The 23,264-nt window shown below is 53.6% G+C and overlaps 1 protein-coding gene across 1 annotated transcript in view; it reads right to left on the minus strand.

The window, feature by feature from the left end:
- Positions 1-23,264, minus strand: part of FA2H (fatty acid 2-hydroxylase) — a 48,300-nt gene that overhangs the window by 3,983 nt on the left and 21,053 nt on the right. Inside the window, exons 2-5 of the mRNA XM_032325972.1 lie at positions 17,744-17,836; positions 7,549-7,691; positions 6,845-6,951; positions 779-951 (exon numbers count right to left, since the gene is read on the minus strand). Of these exons, the coding sequence (XP_032181863.1) occupies positions 779-951; positions 6,845-6,951; positions 7,549-7,691; positions 17,744-17,836 (516 nt within the window). The remainder of the gene's footprint in view (positions 1-778; positions 952-6,844; positions 6,952-7,548; positions 7,692-17,743; positions 17,837-23,264) is intronic.

The following is a 23,264-nucleotide window of genomic DNA, read 5'->3' on the forward strand; positions in this document are numbered from 1 at the left end:
AGGTGATGGTCTCAGGGCCATGTGCTGACCTGGGCCTCCCCCTGACCCCAGCTCCTTGAAGAAGGTGGGAAGCAGGGGGAAGGGAGAAACTAGGGAAGGCACGCCCTGGGCGAGGCGGAGAATAGCACCCTGCAGGAACTGAGGAGGGCTGGGGACTGCAGCCTCCTACATCAGGTCTGCTTTTGCTCCCAGCCTCTGGATGACATACTGTCTGTCCCCCAAGGGCCCCAGGGTGGTGGAGGGTTGAGTGCCTGGACTCGAATTCACAGAATGGGACCCAACCTCCTGGGTGTGACTTTGGGCAACTTCCTCTGTTTCTTAATTTCTCCAAGCCTCGGTGTGCTGCTCTGCAGAGGGGGAACCGTAGCACCGTGTTTAGAAGGAAGCTCTACGGGGGGGCTCTGACTTTTTACTGTTTTGTCCAGCGGTGTCCAGAACAGTGCCTGCACGTGGTGAGCACTGGGGGTGTGAGAGAGGGGGCATCTGTCCAATGAATGAATGAACGAACTGGTTGCTGTGAGCATTCAAGGTGATCTCTGAAGTGGACCCGGACCCGCTGCCTGCCCAGCGTGAATGAGGACTGCGCGCAGGCACGACGCGCGCTCATGACGCCAATGCCCAGGCCTGCGCCCGGTCAGACCAGGCACCCGTCACCCCTCTGAGCAGCACGGGGTACCTTGATTGCCTCTTGCTCCGCAGCTGCCTCCCACAGAGACCGGCAGGCCCCTGGGCGCTGGGGACAGCTGCCAGGCGACAGGCGGGAGCCCGCCCCGCTCACCTTGTGGTGCTGGCCGTGCAGGACGAAGTGCAGCATGATGAGGTAATGGCTGTCCCTGGGGGGCTTCATGTGGAACAGGAAGCGGTGGATGAGGTACTCCAGCAGGCTCCAGAGGAGCACCCCCATCACGAAGAGGCCCGGGAAGGCGGACTGCGGCAGGGCCACCGAGTACTCTGCAGAGCGACAGGAGAGAGAGGGGCCGCGTCAGGGCGGACGGCCCCAGGGCGCAGCGATGGCCGGCGGCTCCAGGCGCCCCGTCCCGTGTCACTGCCCTGTCGCCTGGGGAACACCCCGCCTCCATCCACCAGCTAGGGGGCCGCGCCACCTTCGGGGGGGGGCTCTTGGGTCAAAATGGGCAGTGAGGCCTGAGGATCTGTGCTGGGCTGGGCTGGCCGGAGCGGTCCTCTCGGGGAACCACGGCGGGCGCCGCGGGGCTAAGATCCTCCTGAGGGAGAGAGACTAAGAGGAGCAGCTGTGACCAGCGCGGGAACCTTCCCTGGTGCTGTGGTCTGCGTGTCCCCCCCACCCCCACCGCCAAATTCTTAAGTGAGCCAAAGGGAGGGTGTTGGGAGGTGGGGCCCTTGAGGGGCGCTTAGGTCGTGAGGGTGGAGCCATCACGGACAGGACTCGGTGCCCCTGTGGGAGAGACCCCACTGAGCTCCTCCCCTTTCGGCCTTGGGAGGATACAACAAGTTTGGGACCTGCAAGGGGGGCCGCTCGCTGGACCCAGGCTGGCATCCTGATCTTGGACTTCTAGTCTTTGGAACTGTGAGCAATCAATTTCTGCCATTTTTTTTTTTTTTTTTTAAATAAGTCCCCCAGTCTGCAATGTTTTGTTAAAGCAGTCCGAATGGCTGACCTACCTGGGAAGGGTGACCTTGCTTTAGTGGCTCTGGGGAGAGGGAGGGATGACACCAACTAAGCCAGTAGAGCCAGGGGACTGTGGGCGAACGGTGTTAACAATGAGGGATGAGGGAGGGAGGGGCAGGAAGGACAGAAAAACCCAAGTAGAGAAATCTTAACAGATAAGACTTGGAATCACAGCATATACGAGAGAGATGTGAAAACCTCAAGATGATTTGCCCAGAGACGGGAAGACCAGAGAGATGGACTTGTCACCAGGTGTGAGGTTCCCCACCCCCAACCCTCTGATGACAGCCCGCGGTCCTGGAAGCTCTCACTTCTTGTCCTCACTCATTTTTGGCTTCACGGGGACACCAGCTCTGGCCACTGTCTTCTCCACGCCTATTCTCACTTGGGCTTGTACTTTCCTCCACAAGCCATTGCTTTCGCCAGACTTCCTCTCTCTTTTGAAAAATAACAGCTTTCATGAAATATAATTCACATATCCTATCATTCACCCCCTTAAAGTGTATGATTCAGTGGTTTCTTTAGTAGAGTCAGTACTGTGCAGCCAATCACCAGTCAATTCTAGAACATTCCTATCACTCCCAAAAGAAACCCTGTCTTCGTTAGCAGTCACTCCCCATTCCTCCCCGCCCCTGCTCTTTCCCAGCCCCTGGGAAAGCACAAATCTGCTTTCTGTCTATGGATTTGCCTACTCTGGACATTTCCATATAAATGGAATCCTACCACGTGTGATCTTTTTATGACTGGCTTTTTTTTTTTTTTTTTTACATATACTATTTTCAAGGCTCATCCTTGTTGTAGTGTGTGTCTGGATTTCATTCCTTTTTTTCCATGTATCACCTCCGTTTATCCGTTCCGCAGTTGATGGACATCTGGGCTGTTTCTACTTTGGGGCTATTACAGATAATGCTGCCGTGAACATTCCAGTACAAGTTTTTGTGTAGGCATGTTTTCCGTGTCCTCTCCCCGCCTGCTGGGTCACTTGGCTTTTCCTCTCTTCTCTAGATGCCCCTCGTCAGGTGCCATCACGGAAATGCTGCCCCTGTCCTCAGCACCAAAGCCTTGACCCTTGACTCTCACACATTCTCTGCTGGATCCTGGAAGTCGGCCGGGCTCACTGGCTAGCAACCCCCCTTCCCCAGACCTCCACCTTCACCCTGGTCCTGGACAGCCAATAAGCCTGTCCACAGGTGCCCATAGTTAGCAGCTGTCATAGGAGGCCAATCATCTTCTTCCTGCCCATCCTGTCACCCTTCTTCCACAGCCAGGGGTTCCAGCATCCACACACGACCAAAGTCTTAACTTATCCCTCCCTCCTGCATCCATCCATCCTCACCAGGCCCTGTGGGTTCTCCCTAACAGCTCTTTGTGAAGCAAAAGAAGCCAGAGCCAAAAGCCCACGTGTTGTATGATTCCACCTGTACAGAATGTCCACAATTGGCAAATGTACAGAGGCAGAAGGCTTATTTGGTGGTTACAGGGGCTGGGGAAGTGGGGAGTGACTGCTCAGTGGGTACAGGGTTTCCTTTTGGGGTGGTGAAGATGTTCTGGACCTAGGCAGAGGTGGTGGTTGTATCCTGTTGCAAAGGTATTAAATACCCCTGAATTGCTCCCTTTAAACTGGTTAATTTTATGTTACGGGAATCTCATCTCAACTAAAAGAAAAATCTCTCTGGTGGATGCCCTGCTCTTCATCCCATACCACATTATCCCTTCTTGCCCAATGAGGCATCTGCCTCCCAGCCCACTCCCCTGCATCCGGGCACTGCTCAAACTCTTCCATGGTGCCTCCTTACCTTTAGATAAAGTGCAACCCCCCAGCAGGGCACTCCGTCCCTCGCGTCCCGTCCTGCCAGCCACATCCTTGCCTTGCTTCCCTGTCCACTGTCCTGGGGCCAAACCAGAGTCCTTAGGTCTCCTTAGATGTACCTCTTCCTCCTTCCTCCCCGCTCTCACCGTATCCCTAATTTTGCTCATATTTTCTTTACTTCCCTCCCTGCCCCCTTACCCTTGGAGATCCCGGAGCAGCCCAGATGTCTGCTTCGAGAAACCTCCGCAGATGCCCTTCATCCCCACCTGGGCTGGTTTCAGAGCTCCTGCCCCGCCCTTCACACGACACCTAGGGCTGCCCTGTGGCTGCTGTTTTACCCTCCATCCCCATCGTACAGAGAGTGGGCCCAGGGTAGATGACCACAGGTGGCTGCTGAGGAAGGAAGAAAGCCCAGGAAAGCCGGGGGAGGAGGTGACCTTCTGGCTCTCTGAAACAGAATCTAGGCGCAGCCCCATTCTGACAAAACAATGACGGACCAATACGAACCTGACCTTTTGTACCAGGCTGAGCTGAGCAGTGGAGGTAAGGGTGAGCAGTAACCATAAGAGAGCCTGGAGGGCTTCTCAAATGGGACCGTACTGCTGACTGCTGACCCAGTGCGGTGGGGGGTGGGGGGGCAGCGGCCTTCTGCAACCCCTTCCCCACCCAGGGCCTATCAACCGTGGAGCAGTGATTTACAGCCAAATCCCTAGGAATTGGCACCTGAAGGCGAGCTTCCTCCCCAGTCCACTTGTTCCTAACCTGCAGCTCTGCAGGTGATCTCCCAGAGTGGTGAGCTCAGTGGTGGAAATTCATCAGGATGTCAGCCTGAGCTGTGTCCACATTTGGTACAAGATACCTGCCTAACAGTTTTGCGTGAGTGGCCATCTGACCTTGGCGGGGCTGCTCAGGTAGGCAAGAAAGCCCTCCTTCCGGGGAAGCTGTGACACCTCTGGGGTCCTTCAGAACACTCTGGTGAAGGACACAGAGCACAGGTTCTGGATTTGCAGACCTGGGTTCAAATCCCAACTCTGCACCACCTCGGTGTTTTCTCAACAGTAAAATATCCTACCCACCATGAAAGGCTGTCGTTCGGAGAGAGGAAACAGACTACCTGATTATATAATAAGGTTATACACTATATAGCAAGACTAATACACTATTTATATTAATACTGATAATAATATAATGTTCCTCATATATAAGTCGTAGCTACTATAATTTTCATATGGGACCATGTAAATTTAAGTACGAGGCAAAAGTACATTCAAGTCCTAACTTGTGCCCACCTTGTCCTGATTCTCCTTGTAGAGTTCTGGAGTGTCCCTGTTAAAGGGTCCCAGCCCAGTCCCCTGCCTCCCCCTGCCCCCAGTGCAGGAGCCCTACCTCACTGCTTAGCTCTCTTCTCAGCAGGGAAAGGACTGGATATGCAGGAACATTCCCTGGCCACAGACTTTGGTCTTGACCTTGGCTCAGGTGGCCTGCATCCCTAAGGTGCTGCCTGGCCACAGTTCTGGCATGGTGGTCTCTCTCCTCTGCTCCCAGGAACTGCTCTGAGGGCTGTCCTAAATTTGCAGAACGCCTCTACCTTTCCAAGCATTTTCCCATGTGCATCTGGGAATTTCAGCATTGAACTGGCATCTCTGTTTTAGCTTCCACAGCTCCTTGGCACCCTGACTTTTCTGCCTTTATTCCCATTTACCCTCTATCCAACAGCTGCACTGGGACCCTTTTGAGCATCCCCTCATGGTTCTTATGCTCTCTGCCTGTGGCCTGTGCCTCGCCTGACGAGCTAGGGGATGACGGAGGGCTGTGGACGCATTTCTCTCGTGCCATCACTCCTGGCCTTGTGGTCACAGGCTCTACACTGGACCTCTATTACACAGCACAGTTCAGCTCTCTGCAGTGGCCTGCCTCCGGACCCAGCCCTCAAACCACCCTCCCCGCCACACAGAAGAGTCCCCTCCTATAGGTCAAACCTCTGCCCGCCCCCTCACCCCAGCATCACCCCTGTCGGCCCATCCGGCCGGAGCTGGTACCGAGTGGCATCTCTGGAGGAATCCTGCAGAGGGACCTGGGCCAAAGCTCTGGCATCCCCTTCCCCCTCCGGCTGCCAGGCTTGGCGGCCCTGCCACTGTTGGTGATTGTTAGGGGAGCGCCGGGTGGACAGTGGGCGATTCAGTGAGCAGGCCTTCTGAGCAACAAGCCCCGTGCTGTGCCTGAGCTATTCAGCGTGGGCAGAAAAGGGTAACCTTGGCTTGCAGGGCGGGCGTGTTAACCCGTGGTGCACGGGAGCAGTTCTGGGTGCTGGGGGACTTCCTGCAGCTTGTCCATCCCCACCCCTCCCAGGGCCAGCTGAGAAAACAGGCTCTCTTCGCTGCAGCCTCCTGGTCCCTCTCACCTAAGCCATACAGGCCCTCAACTTGCCACTCCCAGCAGAGGTGGGCAGGAAAGAAGCCTTGGAGCATGGGGAGAAAGAGCCCATGTCCAGCAGAGAGAGGGGGGCCTCTGAAGGTTCACAGTCAAGAACATGACAGGCAATCAGAAGAGGAAAGTCTACCTCAACAACCCACAGCAGCCCTCTCCTGCCTGTCCCCCAACCTCACCTCGGTCTGAGCCACCCCCCCCCCCCGGTAGCTAGTACCTCCCCGAGGCTGGCTGTGCTAGGACAGGGGACCACCTGGGCAGGCGGCTTATTCCTAGAGGCACAAGCAGGGCAATAGGCTGGCGGAAGTGGCCACACCCAAGCCCGTCCTAGCCACGGGACCTGAACCACCTGCTTGACCTGTCTGAGGCACCATCTCCTCATCTCTAAAAGGGCACAGTGACAGTACCACTCTCATGGAAATGCTGGGAGGGCTGAGGGGGATGGTCCCTGGAAAGCAGCTGGCCTGGCACTTGGTAAGTGCTCATAGTCATTAGTGGGGTTGGTACTCCAGGTCAGGGTTTCTGCTGCATGGGCCTCTGCCCAGGGAACACGGCAGGATATCTCCACATCTTTCTCTCCCAGGTTCTAACCTGTGCTGTGCTCATGGGGGCATTGTGAGTCCAGCTCCCAGCTGTGCATCTAGTGCAATGATTTCATTCCGTTTCTTAACTAGCCCAAGTCACATTTCATAGCACTAGACTCAGCAGGAAGCCCTCTTTTTTATTGCTATGAAATGATTTCATTTAGTTTCTGCTAACATGTGGCTGTTTTGTTTTTTTTTCCTTTATCCATTTGGGGTTGGGGGTGGGGAGCCTGCCATTGTTCTTTGGGAGTCTATCGCTACAGATAGGTCTCCTCTATAAATGTTCACGATGTGGCTTGGGGTTCTAGGTTCTTCAAAACTCAGGACCAGAGACAACACTGGAATCTCCTGCCTCCAGGAAGGAACCAACGTTACCTGTGCTGAAGGACTCGAAGAGTCGAACGTTGCCCTGAGCGAGGGTTCGGTAGTGGGACCAACTGAAGTACAGCATCAGGGGCATCCAGATGATGGGGACATTGTACCTGCAGGAGAGCCATCAGGGTAAGAGAGATACATGCACTGGGGCTCGACTGCGTCCAGCTTCCTCAGAGATGCATCTCTCAACTAGAGGAAGGGATAAATGAGACCGAAGCCTATACGAAAAGCTTATGGAGACACAGGGCCAAAGGGACACTGCTTTGGGGGTGGGGAGGAGAAAAGAAGAGAGAGACTGTAAGTCTATCTGCTTCTGTCTCTGAGATAAGTTATTGGAAGAAAAGAACTGCATCCCTGCGGCGAGACTCTGTGCAGCTGGATGGATGCTGACCTCTTGTGGCAAAGGAGCCAATTGCAGGCAAAATTATTCCCATGGCCTTTAGAAGCTGGAAAATCCTCCAGAGTCTGGACTAAAACAGGGGTGACATCAAAAGTGGTTCCGGCTACATGTTACGTTGCCACTCACTCAGTGGATAAGCCTGAAGAGGAATGGAGTATGTCTACGGCACGTTCCAGTATTCTCAACAGCTTATAATACAGCTCGAGGCTCTGGGGAGGGCCCCAACCGCCCCTTCCCCTTCTGTATCTGACTAGCAGCATCAGGAGAGAGGGACAGCCCACCACGGGCCCAGAGCAGGGCTCACCAGACACTCTTGGAGAGGGCCTCGATGAGGTCAGAGTGGAAGAGGCGGATGGGCCTGATCACTGGCTGGTGGACCCACTCATCATACTTCTCTCCCAAGTGGCCTACCTGCCACAGTAGGGGCTTCTGCCAGTCTACCAAATCCTGCAAGAGACAAAGTCAAGTGGACTTGATATTCACACCTGTGTACACTCATTCTTCCATACCCCAATCCCCATCCTCCACCTCAGCTCACGTGGTCCGTAGGGCACTACCCACCCTTCCACTTCAGTGATCCCAGAAGTGACGTGCTTATCTCAGCCCACTGGTCACAGAAATGTGATCTAGGACAGGCCCATGACCTGAGTTGATGCAATGAACTGTCAGACATTCTTTCTTTCCTCCTGCTGGAGATGCTAAGTTGGCAGGGCACAACCCTGGATTTGCTAGTAGAGCCTACTCGAGGACATGGTCAATACAGAGAACAGCCAAACCAGGAGCTGGGTACACTGAATCTGAATGATGACACCTGCACACCCAGATTCAGCCACGCCTGAAGCCTAAAGTCCTTCCCAGGACTCATTAGGTACAGGAGCCAATACATTCTGTACTGGTAATAAGAGGCCTTTTCCCTTTTACCATTGGCTTCCTTCTTGATGTTGACCTGAGCAATTCATTCATTCATTCATTCATTCATTCACAAATTTGCTTGATGTTTCATGTATGTATGTATTTTTATGCAAGCTGCTAAGAAAAATAAACAGTAATGTAAATGACCATCTTCACTTTACCTAGCTTAGTGCTTAATCAGAGTAGACTCTAGAGTCAGGTCCAGGTATAAATCCTGGCCCCATCACTTACTGTGTGGCCTTGGGCAAATTACCCGACCTCTCTGAGCTTCAGATTCCCCAGCTATTAGATGGAAGTAATAATAATAGTACCTGCCTAAAATGCTTGGCAACCTGGAACATGCCATCAAGATAGTTTGTTTAGCGGTGATACAGGCAGGCTGAGATCAGGATGTAGAATGACTGGTACAAATGCCTGGGTCCAGGTTGAAGAAAAGACTTTGCAGAAAACCCAGGGGTTGGGCTAGAGCTCACACAATATGGAGGACAAGGAAAGGAAAGTTGAGAATGACTGTGGCCCATTTGGTACCTTGACACTGATCCGCAGGGCAGTAGGAAGAAATCTGCAGACACCTTCAGATGGCAGAACACCCTGTACCAGGCCCACGAGTGGGCACTTCTTTCCCCAGGCCAACTGTTTTCAAGGTAGGGATGTATACATATCCTAGGGGTACTCCCAGGCTGATCCGCAGATTCAGGGAGAGAATATTAGAGACCCTTTCTATTTGTGATATATTTATCTCATCTTTAAACCACATATGAATATTTTCTAATGTACATAATATAAGAGTACATTAGCATGTGCAAATAATTTTTTCTTAAAGATTTATTTATTTATTTGACAGACAGAGATCACAAGTAGGCAGAGAGGCCGGCAGAGAGAGGGGGAAGTAGGCTCTGCACTGAGCAGAGAGCCCAACGCGGGGCTCGATCCCAGGACCCTGGGATCACAACCCGAGCCGAAGGCAGAGGCTTTAACCCACTGAGCCACCCAGGTGCCCCACATGCAAATAATTTATACATAATTAAAATGGACATACAATGGAGAATGCACGCTCAATGTTTTAGTCATAGGGATACAAGATAAAATAAACTTGGAAGCTACAGCTCTAGGCACAGGAAAACTCAAAGATTTCTGATGAGTCCGGGTATCGAAGAAGATTAATTTGGACCAAAATCAGTAAACTAAAACCAGTAAAGAACAATGAATTTGTAGTGATGCACCATCTTGAAAGCCAGACTCTGCCATTTATCAGAAATAGGCAAGTGCCTTTACCTCTTGGAGCTCTTCGTCTCCAAAAGCCAGCTTGCTCTGACCTACCACCCACAACAGGAGAGAGGCTGAGATGTGCCCAGTGTGTGGTGGGTGTCAGTAAATCTCCAGCATAAGGGAGTAGCCACTGAAGGTGAGAAAGGAGATAGTATCAGGAGAGTAAAAGAGAGGAAAAGGAGGTGTACGTGATGGAAGAGCCCTTGAGCCTGGGAGAAGGAGTCAACAGTGATGCAGAGACCTGTCTTCCCGCATCCCTGGCTGGAGCGTCATTCTTGCCCAGACCTCCGTGCCAAAGCTGGCATAGCTTTAGCAGATCTCCAAGCCCTGCCACAGGTGAAAACAGCCCCACTACCACTGCCTTGGAGCAGGGGTGTAGGGGCCTCAGGGCAAGCAGGGAATTCGCTGGGCATTCTTTCTGTTCCCGTGACCACATGGCAGCAACCACAAAGATCTTTGGAAAGGCCCAAAGATCTTTGTGGTTCCTGCCATGTGAACTTGGTAATTCCCACATAGGGGCTGCCTTCCTGCTTCTCAGGTTAGGAAATGACTCAGGTCAGCCTGGAGACATACCATTCAGCACCAGTTATACCAGGGAACCACCCAAATTCCACCTGGTGCCTGCTCACTTCTTGGCCCGTCTCCACTCCTCCTTGACTTTCTCCCTTGGGTGTCATAGGAAACAGATTCATTGGGTACATGCTGTCTCATTCCTTCCATTCCTCGGCCTCATGTCTCTACACACGCACGCACACAGCACCACCTACCAGGAAAAAGAACTGGAGGAACCAGCTAGTGGCCTGTATTTACACCCTATCTTGCAGCAGCCTGCAGAGCCCCACCTCAGAGGAAGCAAAGCCAGGGTCATGGTTAAGAACTTGAGGCTCTGTCCCAAATGCAATAACCTTGAGAACTAACATCCACAGAGCATTTGACATGTGCCAAGCATGGTTCTAAACACGTTGGGATTCAATAATTTGATCCTCACCATACCCCTAACGAGGCAGGTACTGCTATTATTATTTTGGGGATGGGAAATGAGACTGGGTAACTTGCCCAAGGTTCCCCAGTTTTGTCTTTTTGATGAATTGGCTTCTTTATCTTTGGGTAATAGCTATCTTGGTCCTTTGTCCTTGTCCTGAAGCCCACTTTGTCTGATTTTAATGGAGCCACTACTGGGCTTTTTTATGCTTGGTGCTTGCATGGTCTATCTTTTCCCACCCCTTTACTCTCCTCTTGAGTGTATCTTTACATTTAAAGTGCATCTCTTGAACATAGCATATAGTTGGGTCTTGCTTTTTTGATCTAGACAGACAATCTCTGAGTTTTAATTGGAGTATTTAGTCCATTTACATTTAATACTGGGGTAGGTCTACCATCATGCTATTTGTTTTCCACTTGTTTCCTCCACCTTCCTTTCTTGTCTTGTTTGCATTAACCAAGTATTTATAAATATTATTATTATTTTTTAAAAGAATTTTATTTATTTATTTGACAGAGAGAGATCACAAGTAGGCAGAGAGGCAGGCAGAGAGAGAGGAAGGGAAGCAGGCCCCTGCTGAGCAGAGAGCCCGATGTGGGACTTGATCCCAGGACCCTGAGATCATGACCTGAGCCGAAGGCTGTGGCTTAACCCACTAAGCCACCTAGGCGCCCTAAGTATTATTTTTTTAAAAAACAGATTTTATTTATTTGAAAGAGAGAATGAATGGCAGGGAAGGGAAGAGAGAGAGGGAGAGAGTGAGAAATGGACTCCCTGCTGAGCAGGAAGCCCGATGTGGGGCTTGATCTCAGGACCTAGAGATCATGAGGTGAGCTGATCGCAGACACTTAACTGACTGAGCCACCTAGACATCCTGAAATATTCTATACTATAATCTCTATTGGCTTTTTAGTTATGCCCTTTTGTATTTTTCCCACAGTTGCTGCTCCAAGGATGATAATATGCATCCTTAACTTATCACCATCTATCCTGAATGAAACCCCTGGATTTTATATATTCCATTTTTGCATGTTACATACAACATTAGATGTCTTTTTCCATTTGTGCACGTAATTCAGACTTAGCTATCTGAGACAGTGAACGTTTCTAGCTATAACACAGCGGTATGGGCAGGCAGGCCCCACCCTCAGCCCAGCAAAGGTTTGGGCAAATATTTACCTATTGATCCATTTTGCCCTTATTTCATAAGTGGGTAGAAAACAGCATAGGATTTACAGGCTTAATTCAGTTCATATATCCAGGATATATGTCTAGATGAGCAGCAAACTGGGATTCTAGCCTGAATCTTTGCAATAATTCTAGCCTGAATTATTGCAAAGGGAGCAGAACAATAGGACAGCAGATATGGAGGGCTGGTTGTTTTCAGGTGTGGTGGACAGGTACAGCCTCTGCAGCCCCCCCCCCCCCACCGCCTTGAACACAGGGTTCTCTCATTCAATGTCCTGTGGCCCATCTGGTCTTTGGAGATGACTTTGGTCCCTCCTTGGGTAGACCAGTGGTCACTGGCCACTGTACAAACGGCAGACTTGCTGTCTAGAGTTGATTGCAAGGCTACCTCTGATCCACTCACTAGCCTTGGCGGGCCTCAAACCTGACTCCATGTCTAGCCCATGGTGTGTTTTTTTTTTTGAGGTGGCCCTCTGCTTCACTCTGGTGGCTCAAGCACCACCCTGGAAGAATCCGAAGGAGGCTCACTCTCCCCTCTGCAAACATCCCCCTCAGTCCTCAATGGCCAACACCTATATTTCCATTACTGGAGCCTTAGCCCACTATTCCGGGGGAAATAAAGTGAGACTTCCATCCAAGTACAGAAATCCAAGCCTGCTGACCTCCTCCCCATTTTATGGGGAAAGAACACTGAGGCCCAGAGGGGGAGAAATGACTCTTGAAATGGGATTGGTTGGTCTTGGAGTGGGCGCTCCCCCATATCCCCCCAGCCCAGTCTTCCCTCCACACAATCTCCTGGGGGATGGGCCATTCACCATATGCTCATCCTTGGTTTGGAGAGCACATGCGCCAACGAGGTGCCTTTTCTCAGTTCTCCTCCAGTCTGATCACGGACAGAAATTCTCCGCTGGGCACTAATACGTCCAGCACCTCTCACTCACTCACTGGGGCATTTCCAGCAGGGCAGCTGGATGGGAACTGCTCTTGAGAAGGGGGATGGTGAGAGAGGACAGCTCAGAATCTGATGGGATGGGAAGATGGGAATCCAAATAAATTTCACTTCCTCTTCACCTTGGCTCATGATCCCTTGGTTCCTTAGTCCTTCCAAACAAATGGCTCTCGTTCGCCCCCTCCTAGCACCTGGTCCTGCCACTTCCCACCCATACTTCTTGAGGTTCTGGAACATAAGGAACACATGAGGCTGAGTAGGGAAAGGAGAGAACAGACCGTTGACCACACCTCCGGTTGTCAGGTGGGATGGGGTGGGGGGCTCCCGTAGCTATCTTCCCAATAGCAAATCCTCTTTTTACAAATGTGGAACCTGGTGCTCAGAGATAGCAAGTGATTCACTCAGGGGTGCCCAGCTCAAACAGACTGTGAGGAGGAGGGTGAAGATATGCCCAGAAACTGCTTGTTGGGGGCGGGGGTCCTTTTATGAACTCAAAAATCCTGTGCAACAGGCTGGGCACCAAGAAACACATGCAAATGGGGGTAAGTTTGGCCAAGGTCCTACTCCCCTCCCCCACCAGGCTCTGCCCCTGACTCAAGGGAGGGGGAGGGGGAGGGCTGTCCTGGGCTATGTCAGGAATGCAGCTGCAGCAGGGCCTGCAGGGGGAAAGGGCAGCTGGCTGCCCAGAGAGAGCATGGGAGGGCTTGCATGCTGCCAGGGTTGGAAGGGGGCCTCCCTGTCCCCCCAGGTTCCTCTCCTGCCAGGCAGCACAGGGGCCAGGTGGCACCCAACTCTTCCCAGGGGCCGCCCCAGCTCAGGAGCAGCGAGCAGAGACTCTGCTTTTCCCCAGACAGGGCACATGGGAGGAGAGGGGCCTGCGGCTCGGTGCCAGCAGTTCCTCCTACCTCCACAGCCTTGACCTCGAGCAATTGTTTGGATGGTCACGTCCACCCAAACCACAGAACTCCTAGCTCCGGGGATGCCTCCCAAGCCAGGACGGTCAGGGATGGGCTTCCAACCAGCCATGCCCAGTGGGGAGAGGAGTGAGGACAAGAAGCTCTCCCAGAATCCCAGCCACTGTTTCTCTGTCCCCATCATAGGCCCCCTGGGCCCAGCCTTCGTGTCCATTATCCTATACAAGCTGTGCTTTTGAGAGCTAGAGCCCGAGACGACCCCATTCTACAGACGAGGAGACTGAGGTAAGATGCTCAACGGTCTGTGCTGCAGACAGGACCTGCCCTCAAGCCAGCCGGAGGTCTTAACCACAGGGCTGGTGGGGGGCCTCCTCTCAGCTGACTCAGGCCCCCCATGACTGTGAATTCCTCAGTACAGAGGCTTTGAGGGTCTCACAGGGGCATTATGGACCCGTCCTGTACAGTCTAATGGGGGGCCCAGCTGGACAAGCTCAAGCCCACAGAGTCCGTTCCAGTCCACCCTCTTCTTCCTTGTACCCAGGGGAAGTAGTAGCCTCAGGCTTCCCCTGATGAGGTTTCAGGGATGAGTGTGGCCGGGAAACAGGGGTGGAGGGCCTGACCCCAGGGAGAGAGAAGGCCTGGCCATGTCACACAGAAAGTCATGGGGACCTCGGTCCTCGGGGCTGAGGAGTGGCTGAGACTCCTGCCTTGCCCCCATCCCAAAGCAGGCTGGCTGGCATTTCACCAGCAGCACACTTTCTCTACTCTTTCCTACACTTCCAGATCCTCCTGAAAACCCCAGACAGTACAGGGTGGGAATAATTTCCTCCAACTTGCAGAAAAACAGGCCTGGAGCTATGTGTGGCCATCCAGGCGTATGTCCTGTGCCCCTGTCTGCCCCATCCACGGCCCTCATGGGGACACAGAGGTCAGTGCCCACCCAGTGCACCTGCCTGTTTTCGTCCTGGGTTATTTTCTGAGCCCTGCTGTGCACTTTGGAAGAGGGGCCAGAAGCTCTGGGCAAGAGAATGAGACTCAGGAGACCAGGGCCCCAAAAGGACAACCTTTAGGAGGTCCCTGTGGGTCTCTCTCTGGACTCTCTCAATGCCTACTCTGGGGAGGGTCAAGGTGAGAAAGAAGGCCCAAGGAGACCCAAGGTGACTGGTGGACAGAGTATGGGGAGCTGAGCCAGGCCTGCTCCCACGGTGTTGAGGTTGACCCTTCCCAAGATGTGGGCTGGGCAAGGGGGTGCTTGTTCTGATCCAGGGGCCCTTCTCCCCAGTTCTCAGTGACTTATCTGAGGGTCCCGAAAGGTTAAACCCATGAAGCCCACGTCAACATCTGTGTAGGCCCTGGGGACCCCCCGGATTAGCCCCTGAAGCCAAGGGTTATGTGCATGGGGATGCGTGCACAGGGAACCTGGGGCTGGAGAGCCCGCTGGTGCACATTTCTTTGTAAGACCCGTGGCCGGATGATCCCACCTGTTTCTGAGGGGAAGAGCCAGGGTCTCACCCTCCCGTAGCCCACATGGACCTGGAACAGCCATGGGAACAGTTCTGGATTCCCCCAAGGCAGGGTAGGGAGGAAGCCTATACCTATACCTCAGCCTCGTCCCCTCTCCCAGGACAGGGTGGCTGTCAGGCTGGAAGGGGTCCCAGATACACAGCAGAGGAGGGGGCTCTGCAGTAACCTCCGGCCACCGCTAGGCCAACTAGCGGGTCACTTCAGGCGTGAGACTTGGGCTCTTCCTCATTAGTTAAATCAAGATCAGTCTAATACCTAACCTGTTGTGTTGTTGAAAGGATTAAATCAGATAATAGATAATATGGAGAAACAGCCCAGCCCAGTGTCTGGCACGTGGTTAGAGCCCAATAAAAGAAACGTTCATTCAGGGCTAACCCTGCTGCCTGGGGAGGTTCTGGAAACCCCTCCAACCCCACCAGCTCTCGCTGGCTCCCGGAAGGCTGGCCACCAACATGGGAAGGGTGGAGGGCGTTGCCGTGGGTATGGGTAGGGGCAGGGCTGTGATGAGGACGCAGTCAGTGGTGGAAAGAGGCAGTGGGACAAATAGGACACGTGTGCCTAGAAGCTGGGCGGCTCTGGCCACCTGTACCCAGGCAAGCTCCAGGCTGGCTGGGTTCCAGAACATAGGGAGAGACAAGTAGAGCATAGTGTAGGGTGAGGAGCTGCGGTGAGGTTTCTCATCCCACAAGGAAGCTTGGATCCTGCCTGACTGAGTGATCCAAGGAATGATTTAGAAATTGTTCCAGTAAAATCCCACGCAGAGCTAGAAAGTCAGACCACATTGCACCTCTAAGCAAGGCGGGGCACCCTGGGCCACTTCCTGGCCCTTTCTGCTGTCTTTTTAGAACCTTCCACCCTTTGCCCTGGTAACCCACCTCAGCTTTCCCTCACTCTTTCCGGTACAGCTCACTCCTCTTCTAGCTCCTAGGGCTAAGGAGGCTGGGTTCTAGAAGCTAAGCCTCCCCTCCTTGGCAGCACCCAGAGGGGCTCCCATAGAATGCAAAGCACTAAGGGTTAACTTTGGAAAGTCCTTCTACCCTAGGAATGGTGTGCAAGTCCACCCCAGGCCCGGGGAACTCCAGCTGAAGAAAAGCTACCACCTCTAGGCCTCCCTTCGCAGCTCCTCAAGGTCCAGACTCAAAAGACCCACCCAAGCCTCTGGCCTGGAGGCTCTGGCAGCGTCTCCACTCCCCAGAGGGGGCTGGGATGGACCATGTGGTAGATGAATTTCAAAATAAGAAAAAGCTAGCAAAGCACTGTTCCCGCTCCCTGGGAAGCCCAGCTCTCCATGCTGCCCCCAAGGCTCCCCAGTGGGGTCCGTGGCAGGGGTTGGGGGGGTGCTTTCTAGAGCAGGTCTCCATGCTGTCTCTCAGCCCCGAGACACAGGAGGAGGGGGAGGAGGAAGAGAGAAAGTGTGCGAAAGAGAATGACAGAGCGGCAGGGAAGGTGAGTCCGGCTGTGCTGGCAAGGAGCCAGGAGCAGCCCTGGGAGGGGAGGCCCCTGTTCCCCTCTGGTGGAGCTGGAGGCCTGGGGTAATGGCGGAGCCGGATCCCATGGCTCGTGGTCCTGCCTCATGCAGTGACATGGCTCAGGTCAGTCTAGAACGTGTGGCCTGGGGGGACTCGGAGGACCCTTCCCCGGGGCAGGGCCGGCAATGCAGGATCTGCTTGTCCTCAGCAGCCTCTTATAACCACTTGTACGGAGACCCCCTCCCCAACTTCAGACCCCGGCCTGGGCAACAAGCCATGTGGCCAACCTAGGGGTTGAGGTAGCACCGCATTTCTGGGGAGCCCTCTGGGGGCGAGCTGTGCGGCAAGCCTTCTCTCCGGCTGGCGCATTTCCCTTTCGGTTTTTATGCCTCCCTGAGGGGGATGGGCCCCAGAACAATCTGTCGGCAGCTTTCTAGTAGCACACCCAAAGGTGTCTTTGCCATGGGCAGATGAGCTCCCCGAGAGGCAGTGGCAATTTCCACATCACAGATCCTATCTCTGAGTTCCTGGGGTCCCGGCCAAAGGGGCCCAGGAAACAGTCAGCTTTTGTGGAGTCCTCCCCACCTCGGGCCACCTGTGTTCTCATCTCCCCATGTGGGAATAATTGTGGGGGGTGGGGGCTGTCCTCCCCCTCCCCCCCGCAGGGTGTGAGCTCCCTGGGGGCTGGGTCCTGTCCTGTTTGTCTCTTGTCCCTGACGTCCAGCACAGGTAGGGTGCATTTACGGACGCGCACAGTGAAACCTATTCCAGCACTGGGATAGTCCCATGGCACGGGCTGGAGGGAAATGGCTCTCAAGGCTGGTTCCCCCCTGATCTCCCGAGTATATCCCCGGCATCCCCCTGCCCCCAGTCTCCCAGGCAGACAAATGCTGTAAAGGGTTCCAACCCCATCTCCCCTGGCTTCAGCAGGCTCCCAAGCCGGCCTAGGCTGGCAACTCCTGAGAGTGATTGTTGGTCCCTGGGTGTGTCTGGACCTTCTGAAATCATCACTGTGCTCTTCCCAGCTCCAGGTCCTCGTGGGAGACCGCCCTCTGGGGTCTTCAGGGCCAGGGTCTACGTAGACCTCCTTGGGCCCCCCTTCCCCACACTCACAGCCACCTTGGCTGGGGTTTGCTGGCTCAGATCGTGACTGTGAGCTGCGAGCACCTGCTTCCCCATCCTCATTCCTCTTGGGAAAATGTTATGAATAACCACAGCCTTGTGCTCCACACACTCTGGCCTTGGTCCCGGGAGCCCTGGGTCATCACCCAGCCCTGCCCCGTGCCAGCTACCTTGTCCCAATCCACTGCTTTGAGCTTTGGTTCCATCCAAGGGTCTGTCTTTTGAGTGTTCGCAGAGGTCACAGTCCCATTCTCCACGGAGCCCTGGGGAGAGAAGATATAGGTGATTACCTAAGGAGCTGGATGGGGGTGGGGGGCTGGAGGACAAGGGAGCAGGGAGCCACCCCACAGCAAGGCAGTCCTAAGTGGTGAGAGCCCCATGATGAGGCGTGGCAGGGGCGTGGCAGATAGGGTGGAAATCAAGGACACTGAATGGCTTTGAAAATAGGTAGATACGGGAGAGAAAAGAAGCTGGCAGAGAGGCTGAAGGGAAGTGAGAGCCATTAGTGGGTATGCTGTGGGCAAGGGGGCCCAGCCAGCCTCTCTCTCTAGGTCCCTGGCAGGTGTCAGGCAGAGGGAGTCACAGGGTGGCACCCCAGGTACCTGGCAGCCTCACTGTGTCACGCCAATGACTACCCCAGCTCTCTCCCTTCCTGGTAAGATAATGCCACAGCCTGTGCAGAGCCATCTAGGACTGCACGCCCATCAGAAAAGCAGCAGAGAGAGAGGGAGACGTCCCTCCAAGAACTCCCATGCGTGGCTCAGCAGCCGTACGTGGGGCGGAACTGGCAGCCAGATGCCCAGATGGGCTCAAGGTGAAATCGAAGTTGCCAAGAGGCCAGGTCAGAAAGAAATGGAATGTACCAGGAAGGTCACATGGCTGCAGCTAGCCCTGATGTCACCCTGGGGGAGGCTGGAGAGGTCAGGCCAGTGTGTAGGTGAAACTCACGTCTCTCTGCAGGCAAGGTGGGGAGAGCCTGTGCTGAGGGGAGGCCTGCCGGGGACTAAAGGGAACCGTGGTGCTGGTGGCCATGGTGGGGCCCTTGGAAGCAGGGTACTGGCAAGAACTGAGAAGCCTGTCTGAGAAGTCCTTTCAGGTTTCTACTGGCACAATCCTTACAGTTTTTCCCCAAATGAACGGAGAGAACCTGGTAGTGACAATGATATTGGCATTTTCTGGGGGAAACCCATATTCACCCAAGTAAAATTAGGCTTTCTGTCTTGGGGTGGGTAGTTCTGTACCTCAGTCTGAACGGCTATGCTGAAATGCAAATTCTTTAAAAAAAAGCGTCTTGAATGACCTCTTACGGACAGAGAAGAGTGGGTTTTATAGCTATTATATGGTGAAACTCTCTAAGTGTCCAAAAAATGTCCTCTAATACACCTGCCCCTTCTAGTTCTGTTCTAGCCTCAAAATACCCCAGAGTGCCCCCCCCAGCCACTGCGGTATTGATTCTCCCTCCCTCCTGGATAACTATTTTCTCCCGGGCACCCCAAATCCTTTCTTAAGTAGGGTCATCAGATCCTACTCTGCACCCATCCCAAACAGGGCAGGGAAGGGTTTTGTGCTAGGCTTCTCAGATTTCCCTGAACGGCAGACACACATCTGTTCGGGGGCACAACCAGCTGACCAACCTTACGGCACGGGGCACAGAGCCCTCATGCACCCGGCCCGTGTTTCTGCTCACTCAAGTCTGGACTGTTCTCTGAGGGTTCCGGTCCCTTCCCTCCAGGATTGTGCACACTTTTTCCTTTGTCACCTGTCAGCCTGACACATATTTGAGGACAGTCAACACCCCAGCCCCTGCCACCTGCCTTTCTCCGAGACCATCGGAGGATGCAACAGGGTCTCTAAGCATCAGGATTGGCCCGCTGTCCCTCTTCCATGGCAGATGTGACAGGACCGGTACAGAACCCAGCGGGGCTCGCGCCATCCTGGCGTGGAAGAGCAGGGGAACTGAGCTCCCACGGGCCCTTTAGGTGGCCATCCTGGGCATTCATTCACGTAGCTTATGGTCACCTGAAGCCTTTCATATGAGCTGCTGCTTGGGCATCATGTGCAGAGCTGATGTGGTCCAGCAGGTGGTTTGGACCCACAGACCTGTTCACTGAAGGGCCCCAAAAGGTGGGTGATGACTGGATGCCCAGAACGGGGCCGGGGCGGGGGGCAGGTAGTAGGGAGTGGAAAACAGAGAAAGCCTGGAAATGAGATCGGAGATGGGAAGTCTGCAGTGAGAGGAAGCCTTGGTGCCGTATCAGCTTCCTCTTCGGGGCTGCTGGTGTCCGTGCAATATCACTGTGGCCCCTGCCTCTTCTCACAGATCTCCCTTCCCGCACGGCTTTCCTCCGTTCGTCCAGCACACATGTTTGAGCACCTACGATGTGCCAGAGCACCAGCCCAGAGACTGTCTCTCTGACCCTGGCCCCACTCCTTGCCTCTGGAGAATGTTCCCACATCATAGTCTGGCCCAAAAGCCCCGTGGTCCCCTCTGATGCCACTTCCTACACTTCCCCTGTAAGTCGGCTTCTGGTTGGCCTCCCAGAATCTTTCCCTTCTGTTTCCAAACTCTTCTGCTCTAATGCCCTTGGATGAACACGAAGTATCTCCTGTAGCCAGTATTTTCCTTCTCAAATGTCATCCTTCCAGGATGATGACAAAGGTTAATATTCACAAACGCGTACTATGTACCCAGCCTGTCATCGTCCTAGGAACCGTATAAACTGCATGACCTCTTCATTTTCCAACGTTTAAAAAAATCATACTTTCCATGTGTCCCACTGCCCCCGTTGCTTATCTATAATTTACTTCCCCTTGTTGTTTTTTTATGTTTGGGCAATTACCTTGTTTGTCCAATGGTGTGATAGGTTCCAATAGGGCAGGATACGTTTCCTCTTTCTTAGGGTGCCTAGGATGGGCTCCCCAAAATATTAAATGCCCCAATCATTATTTCTGGAGTGGGCATGTGTCAGTATTCTCTGCCAACTGCCCACGGTTCCCCAAGGTACTAAAGATGGTGGGCTTGGTTGCTGGGTTATCATAAAACTCTGGGTTCTGCAGGGTTCCTGCCTCTTGGAAATGGAAATCAAACCTGCTTCGAGGAGAGAAGTGGCCCAGGACACTGAACACACCATCTTAAAATGCCCCTCTGGATAGGACAGTGCCCAGATACAAGGGTCAAACTTGCAATAATCTGGGCCATATATCCTTGGTGCCCTTTGGCCAAGTACAACAGGATAAGCAGGATGAAAATTGCCTCAGAGTGATATAGGTGCACTAGGCTTTTATTTTGCCAAATAAATATATTTTTAAAAATTATTAGCAGCAGTATTTCAAAACTGAAAGGAAGTTTCCAGACCAAATAGGTAGAAAAGGCATACTTCCAGAATAAAGGGCAGTTTTTTCTGAAGAAGGACACTCGGCAACTTTACACTGACATTTCTGTTTTTAAAAAATGGGCCCTACTTGCAAATATTTTTTAATGCAGAAAAATTACAACCTAAAATTTTGTTTTTAATTATTTTCTTGGTTCAAAGTAGCCGGTGCGGGGCTTGACAGACTCTGAGTAACAGGAAGTAGAGCAAATGTTCACTTGTTCCAGTTCTCAGGTGTTTCTTCTTTCTTTCTTTTTTAAAAAGATTCATTCATTTATTTGAGGGCGAAAGTTGCGGGGGTGGTGGGTAGACAGAAAGAATCTCCAACCAGACTCCACGCTGAGCATGGAGCCCCATACAGGGCTCGAACCCACGACCCCGAGATCACAGCCTGGGCTGAAACCGAGACTCCTTGTGCTAAAACTACTGAGCCACCCAGGCGGCCTGCTCCTAAGGTTGTCTTAAAAATTCCTATAAACCCAGTTTCACAGACAGGTGTTGGCTTCCAATGGAAACAGAGCCCCGACATTTTTTTCCTTCATCTGGACATATTCCAGGTGAATGGAGGGGAGCGGGAGAGAACCACGCCCGCACGGCGTGGCTCATGCGCTCGCATCCCCAGCACTGAATGGGGATTCCCGCGGGAGGGGACCCTTAAACCCTGGGCCAGACCCCCATGAATGAAGCCTGGCACTGGGGTGCACGGCCCCACTTCCTCCTGTCCCTCTCTTCCCTCCTTCTGCCCCCCCAGAGCTGGAGCCCCCAGGTAGCAATGTCGTGGGAGATAGGCTCCTGGTAAGTGCCTTCCAGACGGACCATACACGCAGGGTGCTCCCCAGGTGGCCTCATCCGGACCGCACCCCTGGCTGGCAGAAGCCCAGGTTATTAATCACAAGGCCGTCCGCACCTCTGGTCTGGGAGACTTCAAGGAGAGTGAGGGCGAGCAGCACGTCGGTCCGGCCAGGAGCTCAGGACATGCTCGGGCACCAGGAAGGGTCCTCTAGCGTGTCTCTCACCGACTCTTTCTCGAGTTTACTGTGAGAGTTCAAAAGCTCTAAAAGGCTTCTCCACTCACAAACAGGACGAAGCCCTTCCCGAAGATGGGCCCGCATCCACGCTCTGGAGGCCGCTCCCGTCTGAGCCCGGGTACGGGGGGCTCCGAGGAATGAGTCCTCCGGGGAGCCATTGCACCGCACACAGTGGTCTGGGCCGCGTTTTCCAGGCTTCCGTGCCCCAGTGTTTATTTTACAGTTGAGCCAGGCTCACCCTTGAATTCCACAGGCAAACACCATCCATGAATCAGAAGTGTGTAAAGGTCACTCCTGGGAACTAGGCTATAACTAAGGCTCGAAAAGATTTTTTTTTTTTTTTTTTAAGTTTCTTGGAAACTTCCACAATGCATTATTTAAAAGACTCTCCTGGTCCTGGAAGCACGCCCAAGAGATCTTCAAAAACCAAAAGAGTGTCAGAAAGCAAAGAACGCGTGCGTTCTTCATGAGCCTTTGGCAATGGCTCTGCCTTCTGGTGTCATGTGTCTCAGTACCACAGTAAGGGAAGGGAGCGCTCGGGACTCGGGCTCTCAGGCGTCTTCCAGAACGGTCAGCCTGCGCATGAATGAATGGGGCTTGACCTGGGGTGTGTAACCCACCTGTGGAAGGGACAACTTCAGGGCCCACCTGAAGTTGGTGGTTCAACAGTGAAGAGGTGGTGGTGGGACAGCAAGAATGGTCATCCCGGGGCCTCCGACCTTTCCACCCTGGGACGGCAGGCTGCAGCACGGCTGAAAGCACTTTTGTGATGGGACCCAAGACTGGGAGAAGCCTGACCAGGGCAGCCGGGTGCTGCTGGGGCTGAAAGCATCTTGCTCTCCTCATGCATTGCCCTGTGACTGTCTCCCAAGCTGTACCACGGGCTGGAGATCCTGCTGTCCTGTTCACCGCTGGGTCCCAGGTAGCTGGCAAGGCACCAGCATTTAGGGCTTAATGAATGATACGATAATGAGTACATGGTGGCCTGTGGAGGCTCTAGGAGCCCAGGCCTGGAGAGGCCACCAAGGTGGGGGTGGGGCAGGTAGAGAGAGAGCTGCCCAAAGTTTCCCAAAGCCCATGTGTGCTTGGAGAGAGAAGGTCAGCATGCTCGAGAATGGCCCACGTGCTCCGCCCCGGAGCCGGGGTGGGCAGGCACCACCCACTCTGAGGTGGGAACCACTGACTGTGTCGGGAATATGGTGGGGGCAGTAAAGAGGGCATTCCCATCTCCTCGGGTCCTCCAACCGCAGTGCGGAGCTGCAGGGAGAAAATCCAGGGGGACAGCAGGGCCG

Source organism: Mustela erminea, chromosome 19 (genome assembly GCF_009829155.1).
Source record: "Mustela erminea isolate mMusErm1 chromosome 19, mMusErm1.Pri, whole genome shotgun sequence".
NCBI classification, from domain to species: Eukaryota; Metazoa; Chordata; class Mammalia; order Carnivora; family Mustelidae; genus Mustela; species Mustela erminea.